General features: G+C 34.8%; 1 protein-coding gene across 1 annotated transcript in view; it reads left to right on the top strand.

Moving 5' to 3' along the window:
* Positions 1-27,298, top strand: part of CSMD1 (CUB and Sushi multiple domains 1) — a 1,057,303-nt gene that overhangs the window by 829,170 nt on the left and 200,835 nt on the right. Inside the window, exons 21-23 of the mRNA XM_030946379.1 lie at positions 900-1,088; positions 18,140-18,309; positions 25,060-25,216. Of these exons, the coding sequence (XP_030802239.1) occupies positions 900-1,088; positions 18,140-18,309; positions 25,060-25,216 (516 nt within the window). The remainder of the gene's footprint in view (positions 1-899; positions 1,089-18,139; positions 18,310-25,059; positions 25,217-27,298) is intronic.

Raw genomic sequence — 27,298 nt, 5'->3', positions numbered from 1 at the left:
TAAAGATTCACTCAGAAACTTTGGTTTAGTTTCTTCCCTGACTAAATGGAGTCTCTTATTCTAAATAAGATTTCACCCTACTTTCCACTGACCTCCAAGGTTAATGTTCTAGAAAATATTTTTTTCTTATCTGTTGCCAGAAGGGTCTTTTGGATCACCTTCTGAAGAATATAAAATCAAACCTTTTCCATTAGATGTTAAGTTGTTCTCTTTCAGCATCTTTTCTGAAAGTAGTTGGTAGTGGGTATCTAAGGGAAAAAAAAATAGATGGAAAAACAGGATAAACAAAAAGTGGTACTTCCACAGCATATTCTTTGGAGATGGGGAAACGGGCTCATATATTTTCTGAGTTTGATTTACTTCCTATGTAACAGCCCTCATTTTTTTCCCCATTAGTCTATTCTGACTCCTCTGCTGAATTAATCCTGATGTGCAGTTATAAAAGCACACTTTTTGAAATGTGTTCATATGTCTTTCATTCACCTAACCTTTTGTTTGTTTTTTAATTAGATTTTCTTCATCACATAATGATTCTTTTCAACTGTAAGGTTCACTTGTAAAGCTGTTTGGAAGTTCAGATGAAAAGAAGCTAGAATTATACACAAAGGAAGTAATTAAACAAAATTATAGTAAACCACTTACAGTACAAGCTGATTACAGCTCTTGAAATTAAAAAAATAGATGTAGTATGGGTAGAACACATTAAATACATAATTACTGTACATATAGGCATAATAGACTTATAGAAACAGTATTGGGTTTTAGTAGAAAACACAGCTCTAAAATACATGTTTTCCAGCTGTTCCATGCTCACACAATGCAAGCAATTTAGTAAGTTTGCTTTTTTCCATGTGGACAACTTGTCCAGATAATAACATATTATGTTTTATTGTCTGCAGAATATGATCTGGAGCCATGTGATGATCCTGGTGTTCCTGCCTTCAGCAGGCGAATTGGTTTTCATTTTGGTGTTGGAGATTCCTTGATCTTTTCCTGTTTCCCTGGATATCGCCTGGAAGGTGCTAACAAGCTCACGTGCCTGGGAGGGGGTCGGCGTGTATGGAGTGCACCTCTGCCAAGGTGTGTGGGTAGGTGGTCACATGCTTTCATTTCATTCATCAAATCGTTAATAGCACATGGCATGTGTCAGAATACTGGGCAGGGAACAAAGTGCTTGGGTTGAAACAGTTGATCCCCAAGCTGTAAAAACTGTAAAGTCAAGGTATAAGTAATGCATGTCTCTTTTATATAGAGAACAAAAAATACAGAGGAATAATTAGAATTATGCCAGCAAATAAGATCAAAATGTCATGTGAGATAAAATGTAAAAGTAATTATTAAACTTTATGTTTGGCACAGTTAAGGTATAAATTTCATGCTTTGTCTTTTGGGGTTGAGAAATGATGCTTAGCGCTTTTAGGTGAAAATATGCTACTTTAAAAACCCTGCTGCTGGTTTTAAGGTTCTTTTTTTCATATTGTGTTGTTATTCTTATAATTCTAAGCTTTTGGGATTTTTACAGTTTACAAACTGCATCACAATGTTTTTAAACTTTATTTTTTAAAATTAGTGTGCGGTTGTTAAACATCAGTAACTATGAACTCAAATTGAGTGAACAGTTCTTTTCTTGGAAAAGCTCTGGGACTGTATATTATGAAATTTGTGCTGTTGCTGTATTTCTGAAATGGTTTAATCTCCACCATGTCAAGTGAATCTCATCAGCTGCTATTGACATAATGCTTCTGAAAAGTCAAATACTTCCATACAGCTCTAAATGGATTTGCTTAAGAGGTTTCTTGTTTTTAAATAAGATTTTATTTAATGAAGGGAGAAATTCAGCTTCAGCTTCTTTGTTTTATTTATTATAAAAGATGGATCTTTATATCTGAAAAAGTCACCTACATTGTATGTGCATGTAAGATACACAGGAAAAAAAAAGTATCTCAAATTTTGTTTTAAAATGGAGTTATTTATTCCATGATAAAATGATGTTACAGATGAGACAGAAACCAAAATAATATGGAGTTTGCCATTTATTTGGAAATTCTAAATTTAAATCTTAGACTATTTTCAGCCCTGGGATATGTGCTTGGTTTGGGGGTTGTTTGGGGTTTCTTTCTTTCTAAGGGGTTTCTCTGTGTTCCACTCAAACATGTTTAGTTTACTTTAGATATCTTAACATTTTAGTCATCGGCAGAAATATTGTTATCTTGTGCTGAAGAAAAGAGACATTCTATATGATGCATGTTTTTGTAAATTTTAACTTTTAAAAAGCCTTTCCTACAGTATCTACAGTAAAAAGATATTTATACCTGATATCTTGAAAATGCTTACTTGGCTATCCTCATAAAGTAATTGACACATTGAAAAGTTACAAGGATTATCAAAGTATCAATAATTAGCTTAATGAAGTATCAGCCATTGAATTAGCTGTGAATTTATAGGAATAATGTAACCACTTACCGTGGCAGACACTCATATGTATGTTCTGCATGTATGTTCTCCCAAGCATAATTTAGTAATGCACATCTAATCTTATGTATATGTGATATGTCTGCCATTCACATTGAAATAGAATTTATTTACAGAGAGCCCAACATTTTCTTTTTGTTCTTATCTTTAATTTTTAGCAAATTTGTCTACTGGCCCTGAGACACTTATGTCACTAGATCCATCTATGAGATCCCGTTTTCTAACTGATTAGTAAAACCTTTTATAAAATATGCAAAGACAAGTGGCACTTCTCTAAAATAAGATGATCTAAACAACTCTTTTAACTCAACTTATGTCTTAATTTGATCTCTTGTAGTGTAGCGAGGCAAAGATATATACAATGCAACTAAGACAAACACAAGGAAAGAAACTTTGCTAGGCAGCTCCATGAAACAGGGGAAAGACATACTCAGTGCCCTTCATAGCTGCTTTTAGAAGTGATTTTTTTCTTAACACTTAGAGGGTTGACAGAAGTCCCTTTTCTTGTTGCCATGGCACCTAAGACATTAGGGGTGAAGATATCCTCTTACCCTTCAAAGGAGCTCACACAAAGACTTCTTTCTCAGAAGAGTGAAAAGCAATGGGTTGTCATGAAATCTGCTGTATTTGGAATCTACATTTGGAATTAAATCTAGTCTCAATTCAGTACATTACTGGGTTCAGTAGTCTCTTGATTATTACTTCCTAATTGTCATTTCTACAGTGACCAAACTCTCATACACAATTTATTTACATCAACAAGGATTTTTAAGTCCTTCTATGACATATGGTAATACAGTCTTTCATGATACTTTTAATCAGATTCAGGATGAAAGCCCTTCAAATTTAAATGTACTTAATTTATAAACTAAACATTCACATGAGCACATGCTGATTTGTATCACAAAAGTTGTATTCAGTTTCATCTGCTGTTGAAAAAACCAACAAACCAACAGGGTTTCCAAAAGTCTTGCCCTTCTCCATCTGAGTAAATAATTTAAAATCCTTCCTCTAGGGTTATCTCAAACATGTTGTGCACTTTTCCTTATCAGAGAACTATTTGTGCCTTTCTACCCTTTCATCTTCTTTATAGAGTTATTTTCCAGGTAAAGGAAAAGCAGAGCTTGGGAGGTGTAGTTAGCCTAACATCATGATGCTGCCATTCCTAATTTAGGACTGAGTCCTCTATGAACAACATTATCATAACTTTCAGTGTCTTTCTCTCCATGCTGTGCAGGTAGATGGTCTTCCCCTGGATTTCTTTATCAGAGTGCCTGGAAGTTGGTTGGCTCTCAGAATAAAGCAGCATGCCCTCTTCTGCAATAAGAACCCTCTTTTCCACAATAAAATACACCACTAAGTCTACCTGCAAAATCAGATTCATATTCAGAAGGAGGTAGACTAGTAAATCTTATTTCCTTGTGTCAACCATTCACTCTCTTATTTTTTCAGTTAGAATGATTTTGGTAGCTCAGCTATGCCCTTCAAGTTGTTTTGCATACTATTCCACCTGACACCAGAGTTTTGAAGAGACTAGCTAGGGTTTCCCTTCGAGTCATCACCCCATTTCTAAATGTGTCCTCCAGATGGATCTGTCCCTTGACTAGAAAGCAATTTGTACCTACAGCCACCTACTTGCTACTATTTGGGGAAAAGAGCTTTATGGTTGAAAAGTGTGCAGAAAATCCAGGCTCTTAAGGCTGACTCCCTTTACACTGTTTAAAGTACACATTTTATAATTACCCCAGGTGGTGTCAAATTTTCCCCATCTCAGAAGACTAAACTTTTTCTTTTTTTTTTTTTTTTTCTTTAAAGGGCTGTTTTTCCTATAGAAGCAAATCCCTTCCCTGCCTAGTGAATTTTCAGTTTACATTGACATGATGTAGCTTTTCAAGAACATCCTGTCCTTCCACCTCTATATACCAAGCGTGGGAACACTGGGACTGCCAATCTCCTGACGGGGAGTTTCTCATTCTTGAATTGTTTATGAGGAGGTAGTGGGGTCATCCATAAAAAAAATCTCATTTCCTCTCAGAGCTTCTTCAAAACACTCAAATAACAATGGTAGTTTCCCTGACAATTGTCCTAGTAGCTGATAACTGCAGATGAGACACTCTACTCTTTTTACAAGAGTACTGCTTCCCATCTTTCCAGACATGGTAACTGCATTTGGGAGAACTATCACACAATTTTTACTGAACTAGTGACTCACTGCAGTACATATGCTACAGTTAGCCTTTTCTGCAGTTTCCCACAGTATAAAGGACATAAACAGTAATTTGAATGAAAAAAGTCTGTCTAAATGTATATAGCTGTTATTTGAGATATGTTGTCTCAATGTACATTTACAGTGTTCTTTTTTACCCCTCTCCTCAAAATTCACTGTAACTGAGAGGAATGTGACATTAAAGGGAACTCTGCTACTTTTCTATTTAGCACGATGCACAGAATTGAATAATGAGCATATGACTATAGATGATGTCAAGAGAAGAATATCTTTTTAGCAGTACTGACACATGGCTACCTGGAGGATAAATATTCATAATATCTTGAAAAGAAATGTCACTAGCCCATATATTTTAATTTGAGAGTATTGATGTAAATATTTGGGTTTTAACTGTTCTGAAATAACTTGTGACCTGTGAGGATGTTAACCTTATCATCTGTAATTGGTGTGTGACAATGTGTGATGGTTTAAGTGTCCAGATCTACTTCTTGATAATTTGCTTATCATTTAAAATTACTGGGTTTGTATTGTGTGTGTAGGTGAAAAACAAGCTTCTGGAGTACAGACAAGTTTCTCCTGATTATCTTTATTCTAGTTGAGATTTGCAACCAGAAAACAGTTTTCATCCCCTTCATTTGTTTATATTTTATCTAGTGTTATTATTTATTTTGTTGTTATTATTGCTTTAATTATGACTCCAGTGTTTTCCAGAAAATCATTCAAAAACATGTATTTTGTTAGTAATTATGGTTGTGATGGATTGCTGGCACTACTTCTACACATATAATTTATTCCCGTTATGCCATTTGCTTTCCATAATTGCAAATGTTGTATATACCTTTAAAAATATGTTTCTTTTTACTTATCTCATAACTGTGAAGACAAAATTATCTCAGCGTGGATGAATATTTTTACCATTTTTTCCTTCCAGCAACAACTCTTTTTTCCTCTACCTATAATTACACAGTTCTATTATAGTTTCATTTACATTTCACAGCTGACTACTTTTTCCTGAGGACAAACCACAGCTTTTAGTGGGCAGTCCCCCTAGAGTCCAGATCCAAGAATAAAGTTTCAAGGCAGTCACGCACCTCTGCATATCCACAAAGCTGTGTGAATGTCAGAAGCTTGGTGAATAGTGGTGTCCAGAAATGAGGTGGAACACCTTCTTATTGAAGTCTATTGAAGTCCCTGATTCTGAGGCTATTGTCCACCTGAAGGAGACAGTCAAAATCAGATTTCCGATGTTTTCATATTGTCATCACTAACCTTTTAAACAGGATCCACATTCCATATTTCCAAGAAATCTGTTACTAAATCAGATTTTCTAAATCTCATCTAACAAACCAAGACTATGCTTTTAATCATACTTTTCTTACTTTAGAGTTTCCTTTAAGTCAAACTATTCAGGAGCTTTCTAATACTCTGTCTTGGAGTTTTATTACTATTAGAAAATGAATTAAAAGATTCATAGATTAAGGGAGGCCTTCCTGAAAAACCAAACAAATCAGTAAACCAGAAGACCCTGAAAGCAAAATCAAAAAATAAGTTAAAAATGGACCTCTAGTTCACAAGAGGTCATAGGAAATGGCAAAAAGCTTCCATTTGCAGGGGTAGGAGAGACTTTTCTGTCCTTAAGGAAGGGTATAAAGGAGTTGTTTCAACTTACACACAATTCTTTTGAGTGGGAGGGAGGGAGGGAGGGAGGGAAGGAAGGAAGGAAGGAAGGAAGGAAGGAAGGAAGGAAGGAAGGAAGGAAGGAAGGAAGGAAGGAAGGAAGGAAGGAAGGAAGGAAGGAAGGAAGGAAGGAAGGAAGGAAGGAAGGAAGGAAGGAAGGAAGGAAGGAAGGAAGGAAGGAAGGAAGGAAGGAAGGAAGGAAGGAAGGAAGGAAGAAAGAAAGGAAGAAAGAAAGAAAGGAAGAAAGGAAGAAAGGAAGAAAGGAAGAAAGAAAGAAAGAAAGAAAAAGAAAGAAAGAAAGAAAGAAAAAGAAAGAAAGAAAGAAAGAAAGAAAGAAAGAAAGAAAGAAAGAAAGAAAGAAAGAAAGAAAGAAAGAAAGAAAGAAAGAGAAAGAAAGAAAGAAAAAAGAAAGAAAGAAAGAAAGAAAGAAAGAAAGAAAGAAAAGAAAGAAAGAAAGAAAGAAAGAAAGGAAGAAAGGAAGAAAGAAAGGAAGAAAGGAAGAAAGGAAGAAAGAAAGAAAGAAAGAAAGAAAGAAAGAAAGAAAGAAAGAAAGAAAGAAAGAAAAGAAAGAAAGAAAGAAAAGAAAGAAAGAAAGAAAGAAAGAAAGAAAGAAAGAAAGAAAGAAAGAAAAGAAAGAAAGAAAGAAAGAAAGAAAGAAAGAAAGAAAGAAAGAAAGAAAGAAAGAAAGAAGAAAGAAAGAAAGAAAGAAAGAAAGAAAGAAAGAAAGAAAGAAAGAAAGAAAGAAAGAAAGAAAGAAAGAAAGAAAGAAAGAAAGAAAGAAAGAAAGAAAGAAAGAAAGAAAGAAAGAAAGAAAGAAAGAAAGAAAGAAAGAAAGAAAGAAAGAAAAAGAAAGAAAGAAAGAAGAGAAAGACATGCATACATTAATTCTTGGAGAAATAATTGAAATAACACCTACTGTGTTTTGACAAGATCTATAAATTTAAGAGGATGCTTTCCTATTGAAACACATCTAAATCACTTGTTACATAGCTTAAACTGGCACATAGTACACAAAATTTGTTCTGTAAATAACAGCTGCTTACATGGATCCAATTTAGATTCTTCACTTCCCACATCTGCCAGCTATGGAAGTCTGCCAAAACACAGCATTCAAAGACAAGGTCATTAAATAATCTTTCTATAAAGGAAAAAAAAATCTATATGGTAACCTGTGTCTTCTCAGACTTGGTGAGGATTAGGGTATGTGCAAAAGCAGAAATGTTTAACAAAACAAGATACCTGTGGTATGCACACTTCCAGAGATAGGTGGCCAAGAAGTAGGGGCTGAGGCAGAGGAGGGAGTTTAGACCGCAGTGTCAAATGCATGCATCTGATGTACACTGAAATTACCTCCTTAGTACTTTTTGAAATGTGATTTTATCATTTGCAGTAATCCTCTAAAAAGGTGAGGAATGAGCCTTTTAGTTTTGGAATTCCTTTATATGGTGCACTGTGAAATACTGATGAAATTCTGAATGACAGGAGACATTTCATTCTTTCCTTCCCATTTGACAAAGATAACCTGTTGACTGATTATGGGAGGCAAGGTGTAAAAACTGGTGTGGAGATCTCATTACAAAGTATGGAGCTCAGATGTAGGTGCCTTCTCTTTTCAAAGAATTGAATGTCATCAGGAGAGGATGAGCCACATTTGACTCTTCTTGGGTGGTCATTCCTTTCAAACCTGTCTCTAATCTGCAGAGAGTTAATGTCTTTCTCCCCATTAACCCTCTCTGAGAAGTCAGCTTGGCTTTCTTCCAGGGAAATCCTTTCAAAAGGCCCAGGTTACACCAGAAAACCTTTCAGCAGGTCTCACGTACCCAGGTCATACTGAGGAGAAAAAAATTATCATTATAATTTCAGAAAAAAAATGACAGTCATCATTTGACTTGCTCTTGGTAGTTGTACCCTTCAGTGACCCACTGAGAGTCAATGTCCTTCTCCTCGCAACCCTCTCTGAGGTTGACTTTCTCCCACAGAAAACCCTTCAGTAGGTCTGGGTCACACCAGAAACCCATAAATATTTTTGAACCACACTGGCCACTCCACCACATCCAAGGGATCCTGTGTGATTTTACAATTATGTAATGTTCTGGTCTGCCCGGTGGGTTTAGGGAAAGGTAGCTTGATTGACTCTGGGTGGTATGTGAAAGAAACAACAAGAATTCTCAAGACTAGAGTGAAATGACACTGAATTTCCAGAATATATCTATTTATTCTATCTATCTATCTATCTATCTATCTATCTATCTATCTATCTGTCTGTCTGTCTGTCTGTCTGTCTGTCTGTCTATCTATCTCTATGTGTGTGTGTGGGTGTGTGGCAGGTTTATTTTATAGCAGTTTGATTGCAATGGAAAGAAGGTATGTGGTCACTGTTTTTATAATCTTGGAAATATAAAAAACATCATTTAAGAAAATATATCAGGAGAATAAAAAAGAGAAAGAAACAATAGAAGTAGAGAGAAAAGTTATCACTGCACGAGGATCCAGCAATGAGACTATTGCAACTTAGATGTCCATGCTCAAAGTGATGATTGTGGTCTTGATCCATTGAGGATGGGGAAAGCCCCCACAACATCAAGTTCAGAGGGTCTTTGATGATTTATTACATTTATGACATTTTCTAATGTTTCTCAGCATAGTGTAGCCAGTTATGCCTTATCAGAAGGGATGAATACCTCCAGGCCTATGTGTGAATGTCTAGATAACTCCCCTGGGAATTAAGTTTTACATCTGAGCCAGTTGCCTTTTGGCAACAAAGGTTGGTTTGCAGTGGTCATCATATGGTGATGGGTCCTCAACCCCTCTGCACCAGGGCTGCTCTTATGCAGATCAGAGGTTTCACCACCACACATCCAAAATGCCTCCTCCTCCCCTTCCTTTGGAGGGGTGGAAACCTGGCCTCAGCAAAGCACCCTGCTGCTTTTGCAAATGAATGATTGTTTCAGTTATTAACCCTTAACATTCCAGTCTCTCATAAGAGGGAAGAAACATTTGAATTTGTTCTTTAACTCTCCTTTATGTGATTATCTCAATAATTATATTATTTGATTTGCAATTCTGTCTGCTTGTCTACACTTTCTCTACTCACTATCTCTTTAAGAAACTGTGTAATTTTACCTATATATGACACATGAAAATACTATTTGTGCACTACACACTACACAGCGTACACTATATTCAGCTCAAATAAGCCTTTAATAGTAAGGATTGAACAGAGTTCAAATACAACATATAAAAGAGTAGTTATAGTATAAAATAATTATATTATAAAATCTCAGTTTTGAGTGCTGGGTCTATTTTGTTTGGTTTGATTTTTAACCTGTGTTATTTCCTGTCCCCGAGGAGTCATTTCAACTCAAGCTGTAAAAAACTTAATTCCTAAATCAATTCCTAAATCAAGTTGTAAAAAACTTAAAAGGTAAAGCTGAATAGAAAGCACCCCTATATGTTTTCATTTTGAATTTAAGTAGTGTTGCTCCTTTATTAAATTTTATATGGCACTTGACTTTTAATAGTATTTGAGTAAAATCTTCACTGAGGTATTGCTCACTGGTATTCACATTAATATCACATTAATTTATCATATTCAGTTGTTATATTAAATAGTACTTGAATAATTGGTAGGGTGCTACAATAAAATGCTGACACCATTTAATAAGCTGTTTCTTTTTAATAGTTTAGTTAGTATTCATTGCAAAGTCATCAATTGTAATTAATATACTCTGTCATGTTGTAGCATTGAGTTAATTTCCAGTGAGATTGAAACAAGTGGAAACCCTGTTAGTGTGAATAGCACTGGAAATTTCTGTGAGACCCCTGAGATCTGACATTCATTGTTTTCTTTAAAGTCTCTGTAGCATAAAATTTGGATTTGAGTTCACCTTTGAGAAGTCAAGCTAAGTCTGAAAATTGCTGTTCATTTTTATCTAGAGTTTAGGCAGAGAGAGCTCTCATTTAAGAGCTGCTCATGAACAAGAAACCTTATATAACATCAGTATCTGAGTCTGAATCTTCAGACAGAAATAAGGATGTGCATGCATTCAGGATCCACTGTATTTCAGAATTCTTTATTTAAATACTATGTTATGTCTATAGGCTGTTTTCTGTTTTATACTATGTATTTCATAGTTATTTGATGTTTTTGATAATTTCTGTTTTTTTCTCTTAAGACACTGAATTTTTTTTTAAAATACAATCAAAAGGTTGCATTATTTAATCCCTTCTTTCAGTTTTTGACTGAATATTGAGAATTTGCTTGAGTTAGTCTTGGAGTCTTACTGTTTGAATCTTTTAAAAATTATAAAATAAAATCTTTAAAATACATTTGCCATATAATAATTACAGGTTTGAGTTGTCTCTATCTGAAAACTGAAACTTTAGTATTCAGGAATCACTACAGATTTCAGTTGGAGTGACTTTTATGAGACCTTAATTACCTTTATCTGAGGGCTGGTATGAAATAATAGTCACCTAAAGTTAGAAGGAATAAAGATTGCCTCAAGTAACCCTTTTGCCTTCTTTCTATGGTTTAAGGTTAAGTCTGCTATGTGTTGTTTCCTGCCAAGACAAATAATCTAGGGATGTTATGTCCAAAGATTATTATCAGATGATACTAGAAAGAGTAGACAAATATTTTTGTATTTAATTTAAATACAAAAAAATGCCCATACCTTGGTTTATGCCAATAATCCCCTGAGGCCAATTAACATCAGAGGGTTTGTTTTGAGAATGTGAGTAGTGCCTTTTTTTCAGCGGCATATGGATTGAGAACTAATTAAGCAAACGACAGAAAAGGATTTGCTTCTGTTTAGGCCTTCCTTTCCTGCTTCATTGTTTTGTGCATTTGAATGGTACAAAAAATACAGAATAAGAGGTTTGCTTTCAGCAAAGAATTTCAGTAGGGTTTTCCCTGAGCCATTCTAACCTCACCACCATCATACAGGAGTTGCTTAAAGAACACTAGGAGAGCTGACATGACCATGCTTTAGTAGTGCAGTCCACAGCTGATGACCTAACATTACTTGAAATCTATCTCAGAGAAGCAAAGAGAAGAGAGAGAAAAAGCAGGGAATGCCACTCCTCAGGCACCAACTTGTAAGAGCAAGGAAAGAATCCTCAGACAAAAAACTCTCTCCAATAAAGGTAGTGGTGGAAATAATAATAGTAATGAGGAAAAACCCCAATATCTTTTTGCTTTCTCCCTAGTACAGTTACATTTTTCATGCAGACCTTCTCAAGATTCTCACTGGTAGCTTATGATACTGTTTACACCAAATAGATCACATGTGTGTGCTGCAGACTAAATAGTATTTAACATGATATATTTGTGCATATATTTTATTGTATAATATTTATTGTGCATTAAAATAACTATTAACTGCTCATTGTCTACTAGGTTCTATTCAAGTATGAAGTTACAGGATAAACACTACCAGATCTGGAATGATGTGATCTTTGGGTAGAGTTACAGGCTAAAATTACAAGGCTAAAAAATGAGAAGTGGGATGAGAACAGTGTGATTTAAGAATCAAGGGCAATCACTTTTTAGGAGAAACCCAGCATAACATTGTTTCAAAAGTCAGTAGTGCCAGGTGAGAAAAACAACACTTGTGAAACCAGAGTGAAGGTAATGCTGCAGCCACCTGGCAGTGTGCAGATGAAAAGTTATAAGTGCACCTCAATGTGGAGGGCAGGCAGCAGAATTGGAGGTGAAGGACTGCTGGCAATAGACTCAGACACTGTGTAGTGACTTGCTGTGGAAACTCCATGTGCACCTCAGTTTGATGCAGTGGTCCAGTTAAGAGGAAGTTCCAGCTCCTAGCACTGTATCACAGTTTGTAAATGAATCCATGCTTGAATCCAGTCATGTATTATGTCTGCCCCGAAGAAGTCATATGCCCAGCTTTAGAGACCCCTCACTGAGTGTGGGGGTACCCTAAGTTTTTGCTATGATGTATTATGTGAAGGCAGAGCATACCATGCTTTATCTGTGATCCCCTTTGCTCTTTTATTAATGTTGCATAACCATCCTACTGGATAACAATATTGTCAAACAGAAATATAAAGAACATCTGAGCTCCACTTCTTCTCATACTTCATGAACTGCTGCACAATTTTGTAAATACAACAAAGGTATTCTGCACTCAGTGGAGTGCTTTGTGTCAGAGAAGCCTTTAAACTGACAACATACGACTTTTATTTGATCTCTGCTTTGGAGATCTGCTTAAAATCCTATCAAACCTTTTAGCAGGATGTATAGAAGAAAAAATAATAAAGTAAACTTTTCCATTAAACAAAGTTATTGTTACATTTTACATGAACTGAATTTCAAAGCATTTCAAAAATCCCTGAATTTTGTTTGTTTTATAGTTTGTGCTCATATTTAAGAAGTGTTTGATGATCTTCAAAAGACCTACCCTCTGCAGTTTCCTTTTATCCAATTTCAAGTGAGACAATGAAAGAAAGAAAAAAGTCACTTATTTAGATAGAATTTTGTGACTTCATTAAGCACAAGAACAAAGAATGGGGTCAAGTATCTGTTCCAGACAGATTACTCTCTCTGAAAGGGAATTAAAGAACAGTTTGATAAAGCAGCATTTTTCAGTCTGCTGCACTTCTTGCCAAGGTTATAACAGACAACTTGGAAACTGTAGTAATTAAAGCATGTAGTTCCTCCTGTAAAGTATTTTAGAGGAGGAAACAGTCAATATGAGTATTTCTTTCGCTTTCATGGTTTTCTGGCTCACTGGTGGGTTTTTTTTAAATTTATTTTTCTGGGTTTTTTTCTCTTTACATACTTTTTACATATTCTCTGCTGAAAAATATATTGGATTACACTTCTTTTTGGTCACAGGATATATTTGAAATATATGATTCAATTGAAATATACAAAATGAGAACTGGATCTTAATTGTTTAATCTAGAGAGTGGCTTTAGGTGTTACTGACCATATTGATAGTAAAATACCTAAAACTTTGAATCAATGTACTTTGTATCTTGAAAAGTAAATAGATAAAATAGATTGATACAGAAACACAGGAAAGGGAGACATACAGCATAGAGAAGAGATCTCTGTTATGTCATAATATGTATTTCAGTGCTACATTTTTTAGGTATTATATCATATGCGGATTTTAAGTTCTTTAGTTGTACCTACATTACACTAATCTATGCATATCACATAACCACACAGAGAGCACTGTGAAATATATACATTTTCTTTAAAGGCTACAGCTTGAGGAGTTAGTCCTGAAAATACTGTTTGCATAGAGCATGTTCAATGGGTATGTTGTAGTTTACCTGTTCACCTAAATTCACCCTGATATTTCCAACACAATATTGTGGATCAAAATATGGAGACAGAATATCAACAGTAATTACTTTAAGGTCAGTAAAGACTATTTCTCCTGGCAAATTCCATACCTGTCAATGTTTGCATAATTTAAGACTTGTAGATACTAATACAGATATAGTTGATTTTTACTGAAGAAAGGGTACATATTGGTAATAGTCAGTGAATTGCAGTTAGTAAATGAAATTACAATCACATACAAGATATTTTTTCTCATGTGGGGGAGTGAGAAATCTTTTTCATCTTTCTGGGCTGGGGAGGCAGTTCATGTTGTCAAGGTGAAAACAGGTTTCTGGAACTGAGCAGGTATCTGGAAGGCACTGAAGTATGGAAGTGGCCTCTGCAGTAAAGAACTACAGAACTCTTTCAATATAACATGATAGCATTTTTCTGTTTGAGATAAAAAAGTCAATAGTTACTCATAGAATGCATGTGCTAGATAGGTAAGGTTGCATTACATCTTTCAAGGCTGGCAGTGCTTTAGTTTTCAGTTACTCTAGGTGGACAAGCTATGTCCCTTCTTTACACAAAACTGCTACAGCTGGGTCTCTCATCAAGCATATAAGAGATAAATGAAGGCTTCATTTGCTTTGTATCTGTAAAAGAATTTTAAAGTGTATCTGATGCTTGCTAGCAGAATCATCTTGTCAGTGTGGCCAAAGGCTCTTGTTTCATTTTGCATAGGGAATTAAAAATTGGAGGTGAAGAAATGGAAGTGAACATGAATATATTTTTCCAGTCTAGTAGTTCAGTGCTCACAAGGTAACAGTGAATATTGATTCATGAGTTACTTCAGAATTTTTTTCCAAACTGTTTAATGTATGAGTTTCTTCAAAGAAGTATTCCTTCTCCTTTATTTAATGCCCTACCCACTGTGCTAAAGAGATTAGTCAACATTTGTTAGCTTTGTGACTGATTTTCAAATCTCTCTGTGTGAGGCAGAAGTCATAGGAGATGCATGTTCATATCCCCAGAGGCAAAGTGAATTGAATTCAGGTGTCACACATCCCGGCTGCATGTGTTAATTACGATATTAAAAAGTAGCAGCAGTATCAGCTAGTGTAAATATTTTTAAAGAAAAAACATAACTTTTCCCATAACATTCAATAAAATATTGGCGCCTTGAAGGGGAGACATGCCTTTGACTGCTTAAGCTTTTCCTGCTGCCAAGGCCAGACTCAGTATTGCATTTCATTGAGTTTCTAGTTCAGAATTACGGGAAGCGTGGCAATGCAGTTCTGGACCGCAGTGTGTGGGAGCAGTTAGAAAAATGGTCAGTTGAAGTCCTTGGGGCATAAGGTCTGCTGTATATCTGGGCATTGGTCACAAATAGCAGAGATTTCAGTTATTAGCACACTTAGAAGCTCCAACAGTCTGGAGAAAAAAGGAATTTTTCTATGGATGAGGACAACATTTCTTTGAAAAAAAGTCACCTAAATCTCCCGGCCAAGACATTGGGGGAGCTAATTAAACATGGCCTTGACTTGGTATCCTAAGATTAGCAAAATACAGCTAGAAAACTTTAACCTGAGCTGTGACAGGCTTTGAATATATTGAGGAAGGGAAATTACAAAGAAGGGCTTAACTTCCTTTGAAAGCCTCTTTCTGGGGTCTGTGTTAGTGATTTGCTGACTGACACAAGATGAAGTAGGGAACTTGACTGGCCAGATGACATGAGCAAGCCTTTGTCATGATAATGAATGGAATGATGGGGCCTGATGAAACTGAATAGCTGTCAAATATTTGCAAGGGATTTGAAAAAGGGTAACATGAATACAGTTTTATAGCATGGGTTGGAGGTATATGAGTGCCAACTTGAGTTCAGAGAACTTTGCCATGTAATTAAAGTTTAGTAAATAATTGCTCATGCTAGAATACATCTGCGTCTTTCTGAAAGTACCATATTCTAGAAGGGTAGTAGTATTTTGATTTTAGTTTGTAATTCTTGTTATCCCTTATATGTCAAGACTTTTATTCACAGATCTAAAATTACCATGGCTTTGAATCTTGGAACATAGACCTATTAGATCAAGAAATGTGTCAAGCTCTAGATTTTGGAAAGCTCATTGTACACTTTCTCTATAACTGCATATGTCTTAGTGGTTTACAGTCACTGACTGAAACAAAGCATAGAATATTGCATGAACATTAAGTAAGAAAAAATCCTTTGCTTCCATACTTTTTTATCTTCAACATTGTACTTGTGTATTTCTAGTTCTTTAAAGGAGGTAGATAAGAAGATACTGATGGAGCCTAAGGGACCGTTGGTTTTTTGCATGCATCTTTACTTAGGCAAACACTTGTTTGCAGAAGGCTAGTGTAGAGTACTGGTGTTGTAAATGTTTTACATTAATGTGGCATTAATTTTGGCATTACTTTGAATTACATTTTATAAACTTAATCAGTCTCACCTTCTTCCTAAAATCCAAGATAAAAATAGCTACACATGGATATGTACACACCAACAGGTACAGAGAGACATTTATATGAAGCCATATATAATAAGTATCACACACTTGACATGCTTTACCAAAGAAGTATGGAAATAAAAATCTAGTTTCTCAGTGTACTACAGTTCTTTGAAACATTTAGACAATGTAAGGTGACTTTAAACATGTTAGAAATACCTTATGCATCCTACATTCTCCAACAAGGAAAAAGTTCATCTGTCAGAAGTTTGGTGGCAAGGTTTCTTATTCTCCAACACCCTTCTGCCTGTTAAATACAATGTAGCTCAAAACCGAAACTAAGGAAGGGGGAAATATAAAGTTCTACATTAAAACAGTGATTAAGTCTAACTTAAAGTACTACATAAAGATCGTGAGACAGTTTATTGGTGATTTCCTTTTTCATTTTGCCTAAGGAGATCCCAAATGCAGACTGAAAATAAGGTTCCATGTAAGATTGTATTTGTCTCATTCCCCCTTTCCTTGTTCTGCCCTTTTCATCCTTACTTCCCTCCTTTCCATTTCCCTTCATCCATCCTCTCCTTCTCCTTCTTACTCCCTTTCTTTCTTCAGATTCATTGTAGGGAGGAAGTAAAAAATACACTCTTTTTATGCTTGTCAAACGCAAGAGGGACATAAATTTGGTATCTGTGAAGCCTTGGAAATGTAAAACCAAAATGTTTAGACTGCTTCTTTGCAAATATAAATCATATATTTCTTCTTGAATTCTTCTCAAATAAATGCTTTACCATCCTAAAACCCCTAAAAATCTATTAAATATTTTTAGAAAAAATACAGATTTTTTTCTAAACCTACACCTTCTTTGATAGGGCGTATCTGTTATTTTACAATTATACATTAATTTATTATTATTTTATCTGTTTTGTTTTTACAAAACTCCAAATGAGGTCTAATGATGTTTCGGTCAAAAAACCACAAGGTATTTTATCCCTAGACTGAAAAATGAGATATCAATATCAATTTCATACACCTAAAAACAAGCTGAAGATTAATTGTTGGTATGTTAATGATAATGTGGGATTTTATAAGGTATTTTTAGGTAATTTTTAAGTAGTTTTAATATCTGTTTGAACAGTACACCAATATTATTTGCTGTCTGTTTAGATGTTTTCATCTATGTGGTAGAATTTATGTTGCATATCTGGCATATTTGGCATAATTTTATTAGTCTGTATTAAAAATTCAAACTGAGTCCATGATCTGGAGCATACCACTCCTCCTGCTCTTTATTATTTTCTTTTCTGGGGAGCTACAACAAGACATATCTAATGAAAGTGTCAACTGGTGCCTACTACAGATGGCTGTGAAAAAGACTCACCTACTCTTTACCCAGAAAGGAAAGGATCTGTCCCCTTGGCATTGACTGATGTCAATAAATGTTGATTTGGTTTTTTTTGGGTTTTTTTTGGTTTTTTTTTTTGTTTTGTTTTGTTTTTTTGTGTTGTTGTTGTATTCCAGGTAGAGAAAAACATGTTTGAATGCTCTTGATTTAGTACCAGATTGTTTTTTGATTTTTTTTGTTTGGTTTTTTTTTTACGCTTACTGTCTGCTTCTTTAAATACTTTTTTGTAAAGCTGAATACAGAGGTAAAATCAATATGCTTATTTGAAATGTTACCCCAATAACTATATTTCAATAAAGCATTCAATTTTTATGATATCCAGGCTAACCTGTATACCATAGTCTGATTGGAGGACTAGGGGATAAATTGTAAAAGCACGTACGTGCACATAATAAACAGACCCAGTGAAATGCAGGAGATGGCAACTTTGAGAGGGTTTCTAGGAGTTGGTCCTACAGATGAGACCTGATAGAAATATACTTTTCCTAGATAGCCTGTTAGAGATTTCATAGAGTCTAAATATTATTGCTAATAACTCATATTTTCTTGAATTGGATAATTCACTTCTTTTGTTTTAATGTGTCTATTTTCTTTAGCTGAATGTGGAGCAACTGTCTCTGGAAACGAAGGAACATTATTGTCTCCAAATTTTCCATCTAATTATGACAACAACCATGAATGTATCTATAAAATTGAAACTGAGGCTGGAAAAGGGATTCATCTTAGAGCCAGGAGCTTTCAGCTGCATGAGGGAGATATTGTTAAGGTAATCAGAAAAATTATTTCACTTTCTATGCTAACTATTCACATTGCATGAATACATCTGTTTCCAATGGCAATTATCTTTCTCTTCATATGCAATAGGTGGATAGTGTCACTGTCTCGATACTAGATTCAAAGAAACTATTGGAAACATTGTGATTTCAATTACATTTCCAGAAGTATTAGACTGTTTAAAGTGGTTTAAATCTTAAAAGGAAACCTAAAATTTGAACTTGGATTTTGAATATCTAGTATTTTTCTCTCTTTATACAATATTTATAAGTGTAGCACGGGGATTTTTGGTGTTTTCCCTAAATGGAAACTAACATTATAATATTGACTATAACTAGTTATAGAAGCTGTCTTTCATTCTTTTACATTGGAGGCACCATTTGAAACATGGCCTAAATATATATAGATTTTGAGCATGTACTTTTCTACAGCATAGTAATAAGTTGCTTTTTCCTAATAGTAGCTGTTGCATTCTTGTATGTACTGAAAATCCTAATATTCATCTGAAGTACTGACCATACATTAAATTAGTATTTAAATTTTAATGTCCCCAAATTTTTGGTTAATACTTAAAATCACAAAGTATTCAGAATTCAGTTAGCAATTTATCTTTCTGGATATCTTCCAGCAACCCATTTAACATGTGTAGAAATTGCTGTCTCTTAATTTTTTTAATTTGCACTGAGTGCTTCTCACAAGGAATTTAAAGATATAATTGTTATGGATCAAATATTGGTGGCTATATTTTTATCCATTTCATCATCTTAACAGCTTCCTTGTGTAATTAAGTGTGGCAATTAATCTCCTGCAAAAACCAAGGCATTTACAGACAGGATGAAGGTGGGGAGGAAAAAAAGGCTTCATTTTAATATAGACATTTATATCTTTGTTATTATATCTCTTCTTTTCAACAAGTACTTTATTTGACCATGAAATAAGCAAAACTTATGGTTTAGTTTATAGATTAGAAAGCTACAACCAAAAGAACAGCATTTTCTCCATCTTTACCCACAAAAATATTGATAATAAATGCTACCATGTATAAAACAGTGCAAGAACTTAGTTTTGCTTTTAGACCAAAGGGAATTGAGTAGGTGGATAAAATATGTGGTTTGTATTGTCCTTTGCTCCTATTATCCATGGTCTGACAATGCAGATCCCCAAAAGTATTTTTGCTTCAAAGAGATGCAGCAGGGAAGAAAGAACTTAATTGTCCTCTGAGTTGCTAGAATGTGGTACATAAGCGTTGCTGATATATGGTTTGTAAATAATTTAATAAACTACTTAAAAATCTACAACAAAAAATCCCTTAGAAAACTCTAAAGAAACATTCAAGAAACTCAGTTATCTTTCAGAAAATCTTATGAGTAATGTCCAGCATACTTAGCGATATTCCCTGGAGATACAAGAAAGATTTGCCTGAGACAAAACTGTTCTGAGCAACCTGTTAAATACTTTATTTTATAGACCTCTTAGCACAATACTTCAGAGGATCCAAAGGAAGCAAAGGCAAAATTGTGGTGATGTCTGAACTGCAAGGACTGTTCTCTGGTTTTGAGTCAGTTCCCACAGTACAGCTTCCATTTATCCAATTAAGCTCTCTTCCACCAATTAAGGTCTCTCTATTACCTGCATTGATGAAAACAAAGTCTATTTCCTCTCTATTCCCATGCCAGGATGTCCTTTTACATATTTCCATTGGAATTAGCATGTTGGCAGGGTTATGGACTTTAAAGCTTCCTTTCTTTCCTATCTGCACCCAAAATATGAGCAAAATGTGTTACAAACCCCAGCCTTCTATCTTGCGCTCTACAGAAGGAAGCTGCAAGATTGCCTTGCTGACAGCTTGCAAGAGATGCACTAAGCTTAAGAGTATTTATAAGCCTTGTGCTGAAATATAGGGCATTTTCCCAGCTCAGTATCTCACTCTGCTTTACAAGAAAAATCTGTATGTACATAATGTTGCATTGGGTGTGAGTGCCCATCCCTGGCAGCAGCGGCTCCATGAGGGGAGGCCGGGGCTGCCCCAGCCGGGCATAGCTGGTTCCATCCAGACACAGCTGGTTCCATCCAGACACAGCTAGTTCCAGCCAGACATAGCCGGTTCCAGCCAGACACAGCCGGTTCCAGCTGCGTATAGCTGGTTCCAGCCCGATCCAACTGCCCACCGCAGGGCATGGCTGAGCCACAGATGGGGCGGAGTCACCTTGGGGAAACATAGCTAAAGAAGGGCAAAAAATGCTGCACAGAAGTGCATGATAAAGTGGGACAAAAAAAGCCTGGAATAATAATGTAATAATCCTGTGAGAAATGACTGCTCAATTGTAAAATTTTAAAGGTTTATTAAACCTTAATAAAAAATACAACAAAAGGACTAAATAAGGAAAAATTAGAGCACTGGGAGCCCCCGTGACTATCTGCCACGTGCTCATCTTCAAAATGGATGCTCTGCCTTTTATAGCTCTAGTCCCTCCTAAAGTCTTGTTAGTCAACTCCTTCCTTGCCATCCAGTGGTGTAGATCACTTTTCTATATGTTGATTGGAAGTCAGGTGTTACCATAGTAACAAGCCAACCCTCCCCAAATTCCCTGACTACCAAGGCCATCCCATGATAACAGTGCAAGGGGGAGGACATATTACAGTAACATAACTATACCTTTACAAAACTTCTCTTAACCTACACATGATATTCACCTCTTAATTGTGAGAGCCCACCATCTCATTACTCATCTCTACGAATTCCAAGATCAACCCACCAGGAGTGTCAGACAAAGCATATAACATTACAGTTTGAGGTAAGATCACTTCAAACTCCATGAGGATGTAGCAAAAGGATTTCAAAATGTTAGCAGCGTCAGCAAACTATACAGGCCTTCCAAGGAATGCTTTCAAAGCCAGCTTCCAAGGAATATTTTCAAAGCGTGTCCCTTTGGAATGATTTTATGCTATAAAACCTCTGCAGTTAAGGAAATTGGGTAAGTTTAGTTGTAAGTAATTTCTTTTTACTGTCAGAATAAGAAACTTCAAGAAATGGCAAGAAACTAGCCAGCATTTCCTTCTCCTTCAGGTGAGAGTTGTGCATTCCCACAGCAGGTGCAGATACATTAACACTGTTATAGGAGCATTTCTCCTCATGAATAACTGTAGTGCTGTCCTGCTCTTTTGTCTGCATTTTTTAGCCCCAGTAAGAAAAACAAACACTTTCAGTTCCTCAAAAATAGGGAGAAGAGAGGCATCCCTGAATACTTTGGCTAAATTAATTCTAAACACAGCTCTAAACAATGCTGTGATCATCCCTCACTGTCCCCCAGACCAGCTTCTGCAGTTTGACTACACCTCTAATGTTAAATTCTTGCATCTTGCACAATAAGGTAGCTCAATGGAACTGTGTCTCAGAAACAGTCCCTGGCCCATGCAGCCTCTGCACCTATGCTTTCTCAGGGAAGATTTGTGAAGGTTTTAGTAAGTCTGCTTTAATGTGTTCCAGGGATGCACTGACAATAGATACTGTGTAGACAATCAAGTTGTGATTACTTGACTCCTACTCTATCACTATTTACTTGCTTTGAAAATATAAACTAGTCTGCAGCTCTATATATCAGCTCAGTATTCAAGTGGGAATATTGAGGCTGGATCTTGTGGCTGTAGAGTGTATGGAATGGCATATAATTTGCAAGAGTATTTCTGGCTTCAGTAAAACAAGTGCGTGAGGAAGGGTCAAACCTATTGCTTTCAAGAAGAATGTGTGCAGGTTAATGTCCTTAATTTCTGGGCAAATGTTCTATATCTGTGACAAAATTTGAACTTGAATTAATGGGATAGAAATTTCAATTCAAGTAAAGTAATAGAAACAGTTTCACCATTTTGAAGGACACATGACAAAAGTGAATACTTGGATTATCTCTTTATTTCAGAGCTTATCCTTTCTCACTCACTAACACTTCATCCTCCTGGTTCTCCCTGTTTTAACTGGCGCTTAAAGATTCATAGTTCTTTAAAGTGGCTGCTTATGCCAGAATCTTTATAATGCAATTGCAGTGAATTTTTCAAAGGTAATAGGAAAAGCAGAATGTAATATTCTGATTTTCATCTCTTTTGCCAAATAGACCTTTTTTTTTCCTTCATGACTGAGGAAATTTTAACTGCAGCATATGAATCGTATTTCAAATGGGTTCTCCTAAATAAGTTAAATGTATGTATTAAATACAAATGAATAGTGATAAATAGTCTAGACTAGTTTATTAAATTCTGTACCTCTGGAATCAGTGGCATATGACATGACACAATGGTTGTACACAAGCTGTAGGGAGTGATCCTGGGTCCACATTAATTAGCATCACAAGCCGTGGTGAAAAAGCGTTTTCTTTCCTAGGATGGTTCAGCCAACTTTTCAGTGTGGTCAAGGGAGATTCAGTGCTTGTATTTGTTCACTAATGATGTTTCACTTGCTTCATAAGTACTTGCTTATGTCTGTAATGTGAACAACAGACAGACAAGTGTCACCAAAAATTGTACCAGCCTTTTTGTTGTTGGTTTTTTGTGGGTTTTTTTGTTTTGTTTGGTTTTTCTTTTACAGCTGTTTTCACAGGATGTCTCATATCTAATTTTAATTTCATGAAACGCTGTTTTCATTTGGGTCTAGATTAATCTTGAGGGATTCTATTACTTAACTTGTTAGTCCTCAGGTAGGAAGGGTATCTCTAACAGTGAGGTAGAACACTGTTTAAACAAGATGTCTGTAATCTTTATCTGTGGGGTTTTTTGTTTGTTTGTTTGTTTGTTTTATAGATGAATAAAAATATTTTCTTAAACATAGGCAGCATTTTTAATTGCTGACAACTATTAGAGCATTTTTAATTACTGACAATTATTAGAGCATTCCATTTCAAGTATTATCTCCCAGATCAAGTATAATATATCTATGGAAATAAATCTTATGGGGAACAAATGATTCTTTACTTTGTACAACAGATTTCCAGCTCTAATAAATAAATTATAATCTGTCCATGAAATGGATTGGTAGCTCTGTCCCAAGACAATGGTTAGAATCTTCCAAGTAATTTTTCAGATACTCTTTGCATGGCTTAAAGTTATATTTCTTCCAAGAAAGGTGGACCTTAAGTACATGTAACTGCTTGCATGAACCTTAAATATAATGGGTTGTATCTTCTGAGACATCTCATCTGTGTGCCTTGGTATAAGACAATCTTTGCATCAATAATGAAGATGGAATGTATTCTTCTATCAATTGCTAGCACAGTATATTGTTTTTCGAAAGTTTCCTTTAGAATAAGTATTTTTTGATATCTATGTAGGTTTATAAAAGTAAACATATGTTTTTTTCTTAAAAAATCTTTATGCATGCTGTTTTTATTATTTTATTTTGTTAATGACACTTGAGATGACCATGGTACTTTCAAGACATTTACCTATGGATGGCATTCTGGTATTTTCTCCACAGAAAAAATAGAGCTGCTTTTAATTGTTGGTCCTCACCTACAAATGTTGCAATGGTCTGTCATCTCAAAAGTCTGTCATTGGTACCTTTTGTTAATAAATCTAACTGGGCATTCAAATAGGAAGAATTGCCTGTGACCCAGATGTAGCAATTTAGATTGTTAAATGGGACACTCCTGCTTCTCACTGGCATCAGTATAAATCTGCACTGTACCACAAGGTCTGCTAGTGGAGGGACGAAGATCCAGTGCTGGAAATATTTACTGTAATGGTAACTTTTGTGCTGGTTGTCTCTAGTCACTCTTGGACACATGAGATATGGCAAACTTATCTTTCGCTTTGTATCAGAAACCAGCTGCTCAGATCCATTTCTTGCTATTGTATAAGCACAATATAAGCTATTGTATATGACATTTCATATATCGTGTGTATTTACACACTTTATATTGTATATTATTTTTCCATGAGAAAGTAGAGGACATTTATTTAATTTAAAGAAGAAATTAGCTTTTTAAGTTCATCTTGAGTAAACAAACCAACAAAACAAAACTGCAGAAGGCTGTTTTTGCAATTTGTGGCCTTCAAGGTTTTGCAATAAGAAAAAAAAATCTCCTTGTCAAGAGTTTGTACTTCTGTATTTGTGAACAGGCAAAGGGGCATTCTTAAGAATTTTAGGATTTGAAAAGGTGCATATGTTGATATTGTTCAAAGTTTTCACTAAAGTAAGATAGCAAATGGGAACATCACTACAATCAGTTTGCAAATAGACTCACATATCTTTTTGAAAAGTTATCGGTCTTTGTTAAATCTGATAGTAAACCAAATTTCTGGAGGCTTAGAGTCTGAGATAAAAGATGACAGATTGACTTAAAATCTCATTTTTGCTGTTGATATATTGAGACAGGAGAGAACAGAGTAGGCTGTAAGGGTTTACTTGCAATGATGATGTTAGAATTTATACTTCTGTTGGCCTTTATGAATAATCCAGAAAACAATCTGAGTTTACCAAACCTCAGAAGATAGACTTGCATATAAATATTCATTTCTCTCAAGATGATCTCACAAAACCAAAAAGGCAAAAGACTATAAAACACTTTAAGGGGCACAGAATATTTAAGATTTCCCTTAAATGTATAACCCAGGGGTATATACCTCTCAAAGTAGATACATTAAGGTTTTGGAGAAACTATTGGCAATACCTTGCTAATTTTGGAATTATTGTATAAATGAAAATCTTTCAAATATTTAGATTTGATGTCCAATTTCATGCTCTTATTTCTGCAAGGTGTATGATGGAAAAGACAGTTCTTCACGGTCTCTTGGAGTCTTCACCAAAAATGACATGATGGGAGTTATTCTTAATAGCACCTCTAACCATATGTGGATAGAGTTTAATACCAATGGATCTGATACTGACCAAGGATTTCAGCTGACTTATACAAGTAAGTAGCTCATAAATATGATCTGATTGATTGCTTTGTATGGAAATGTGTATTTCTCAGCTCTAGTGATTTCTTTTTGAATGTTGAAGGTAATTTCCTAGAATATACTGTGGTTAAGAGACCATGCTTTCCCTGTCTACGTGACTAGATAGGTGTTAGTAATTTAAAAAACACTGTTGAAATAAAATTTGTACATTTTTAAACTTAGAAAGCATGATTATTTTTAAGATTTAGTAATGGTGTTGTGACATATATGTGGATTGCATATATTAGTTGTTAAACTAGCAGAAAATGAAAATAAAGTCATGGAAAATGGAAAATTCAATCTCTGCAGTCAGTCAATTTTGACAAGAGGAAAGAAAAGAAAAGGAAAAGGAAAAGAAAAAGGAAAAGGAAAAGGAAAAGGAAAAGGAAAAAAAGAAAAAGAAAAGAAAAAGAAAAGAAAAGAAAAGAAAAGAAAAAGAAAAGAAAAGAAAAGAAAAGAAAAGAAAAGAAAAGAAAAGAAAAGAAAAGAAAAGAAAAGAAAAGAAAAGAAAAGAAAAGAAAAGAAAAGAAGAGAAGAGAAGAGAAGAGAAAAGAAAAGAAAAGAAAAGAAAAGAAAAGAAAAGAAAAGAAAAGAAAAGAAAAGAAAAGAAAAGAAAAGAAAAGAAAAGAAAAGAAAAGAAAAGAAGAAAAGAAAAGAGAAAAGAAGCACAAATGAAAATTAAAAAGAGAAAATGAGTACCTGGGTGTGCACTCTTAATCTGGCCTGACTGCTTGTCAGGATCAGAGTGGAGTATACTGGAAGGAGACCAGAATGAAGAAGTTTCGACAAACAATACACTTGTCCCACAGACTGTATGCTATTAATTGAATTCATTTTTGCTGTCAAAAAAAAGATTTTATATGGGGAATAATTTTGGGGATAACTAGTTTGTTTCCAACACACATAAAAGGATATTTTTCCAGGTTTCAAGGAATCTCCAAGTTCCATTTACTTTCAATTTATTATCTTATATATTACTTCCCATGAATTGCTGTTGAATCTTGCAGAGCAGAGCACCACAACATAGTGTGTCACAGAAATGGAACCATTGCTCAGTTTAGTACATCTGATGTTTTCCCTTTAGTTTGGAGCAAGCTGTGGAATAACCTTTTAGATTTTTTTTTCTCACAGAACCGCTGAAGAATGACTAGGGAAATCTACTCTAATTTGCCTAGAGAAACTGCAGACATTTTCCTTTGGAAGAAAAGGAACAAAACATTGTGTGTAGACAGAATTTGACATAATCTTTTAACTAAGATTCTACGTAATTATCTTCTAAGTAATTTTAATACTGGACAGAGAGGCAAAACTTATTTTCCTATGTCTGCATAACACTTTATATTTCTTTTATTTTGGTTGCCAAGTGTCTAATTCATTTTATCATATGTTATCAACTTGCAGACATTCATGTTGAAAAGCTTATCTCTAATGACTTTTCTTCCTAATTTCTCTAACATGAGATGATTCCCAGTTTTAAATACAAACTAATACTTTACTTCTCACATGTATTTTCAGGAAACCAAATTCAATATAATAAATTTTGAGACAGTGACCATCTAACCAGGTATTTTCCTTCTGCTGTAACTGTTATTTCCAAACCATTCAGTGTGAGATTTTTCACCATTCAAAAATTAATGCAAGTAAAAATTCAAGCAGAAGATGTATTCTTTTGCAGTGCTTTGAAAACTGGCTGCATTTCTGACTCACATTCTTTTTCTGAAAGTCCTATCCTAGTAATATCTTAGAGATTATATATACCAGAAATTTATATTCATTATTTCATGGATTTTAAATTTTTTGGTGCACTTAAAATTCAGTTACCAAACAAATATGTCCATTTTTCATTCAGTAAATACATGAAATACAAAATTATAATTATCTTTTTGGATTAAACCAGCTATTGTTTACAGCAGAATTAACTGAAAGATTACTCTGAAGTTTATTCAATTTTCAGATTGAACTATAATGCCAGATACTTTAAAAATACTAAAAACAAATCAAAAAGGTGATAAAATATAGTTCCACTGAAGGAAATGAGAAATATATGCTGGAGTGAA

Source organism: Camarhynchus parvulus, chromosome 3 (genome assembly GCF_901933205.1).
Source record: "Camarhynchus parvulus chromosome 3, STF_HiC, whole genome shotgun sequence".
NCBI classification, from domain to species: domain Eukaryota; kingdom Metazoa; phylum Chordata; class Aves; order Passeriformes; family Thraupidae; genus Camarhynchus; species Camarhynchus parvulus.
The sequence above is the reverse complement of the archived record's forward strand: the minus strand, read 5'-3'. Positions and strand labels throughout refer to the sequence as shown.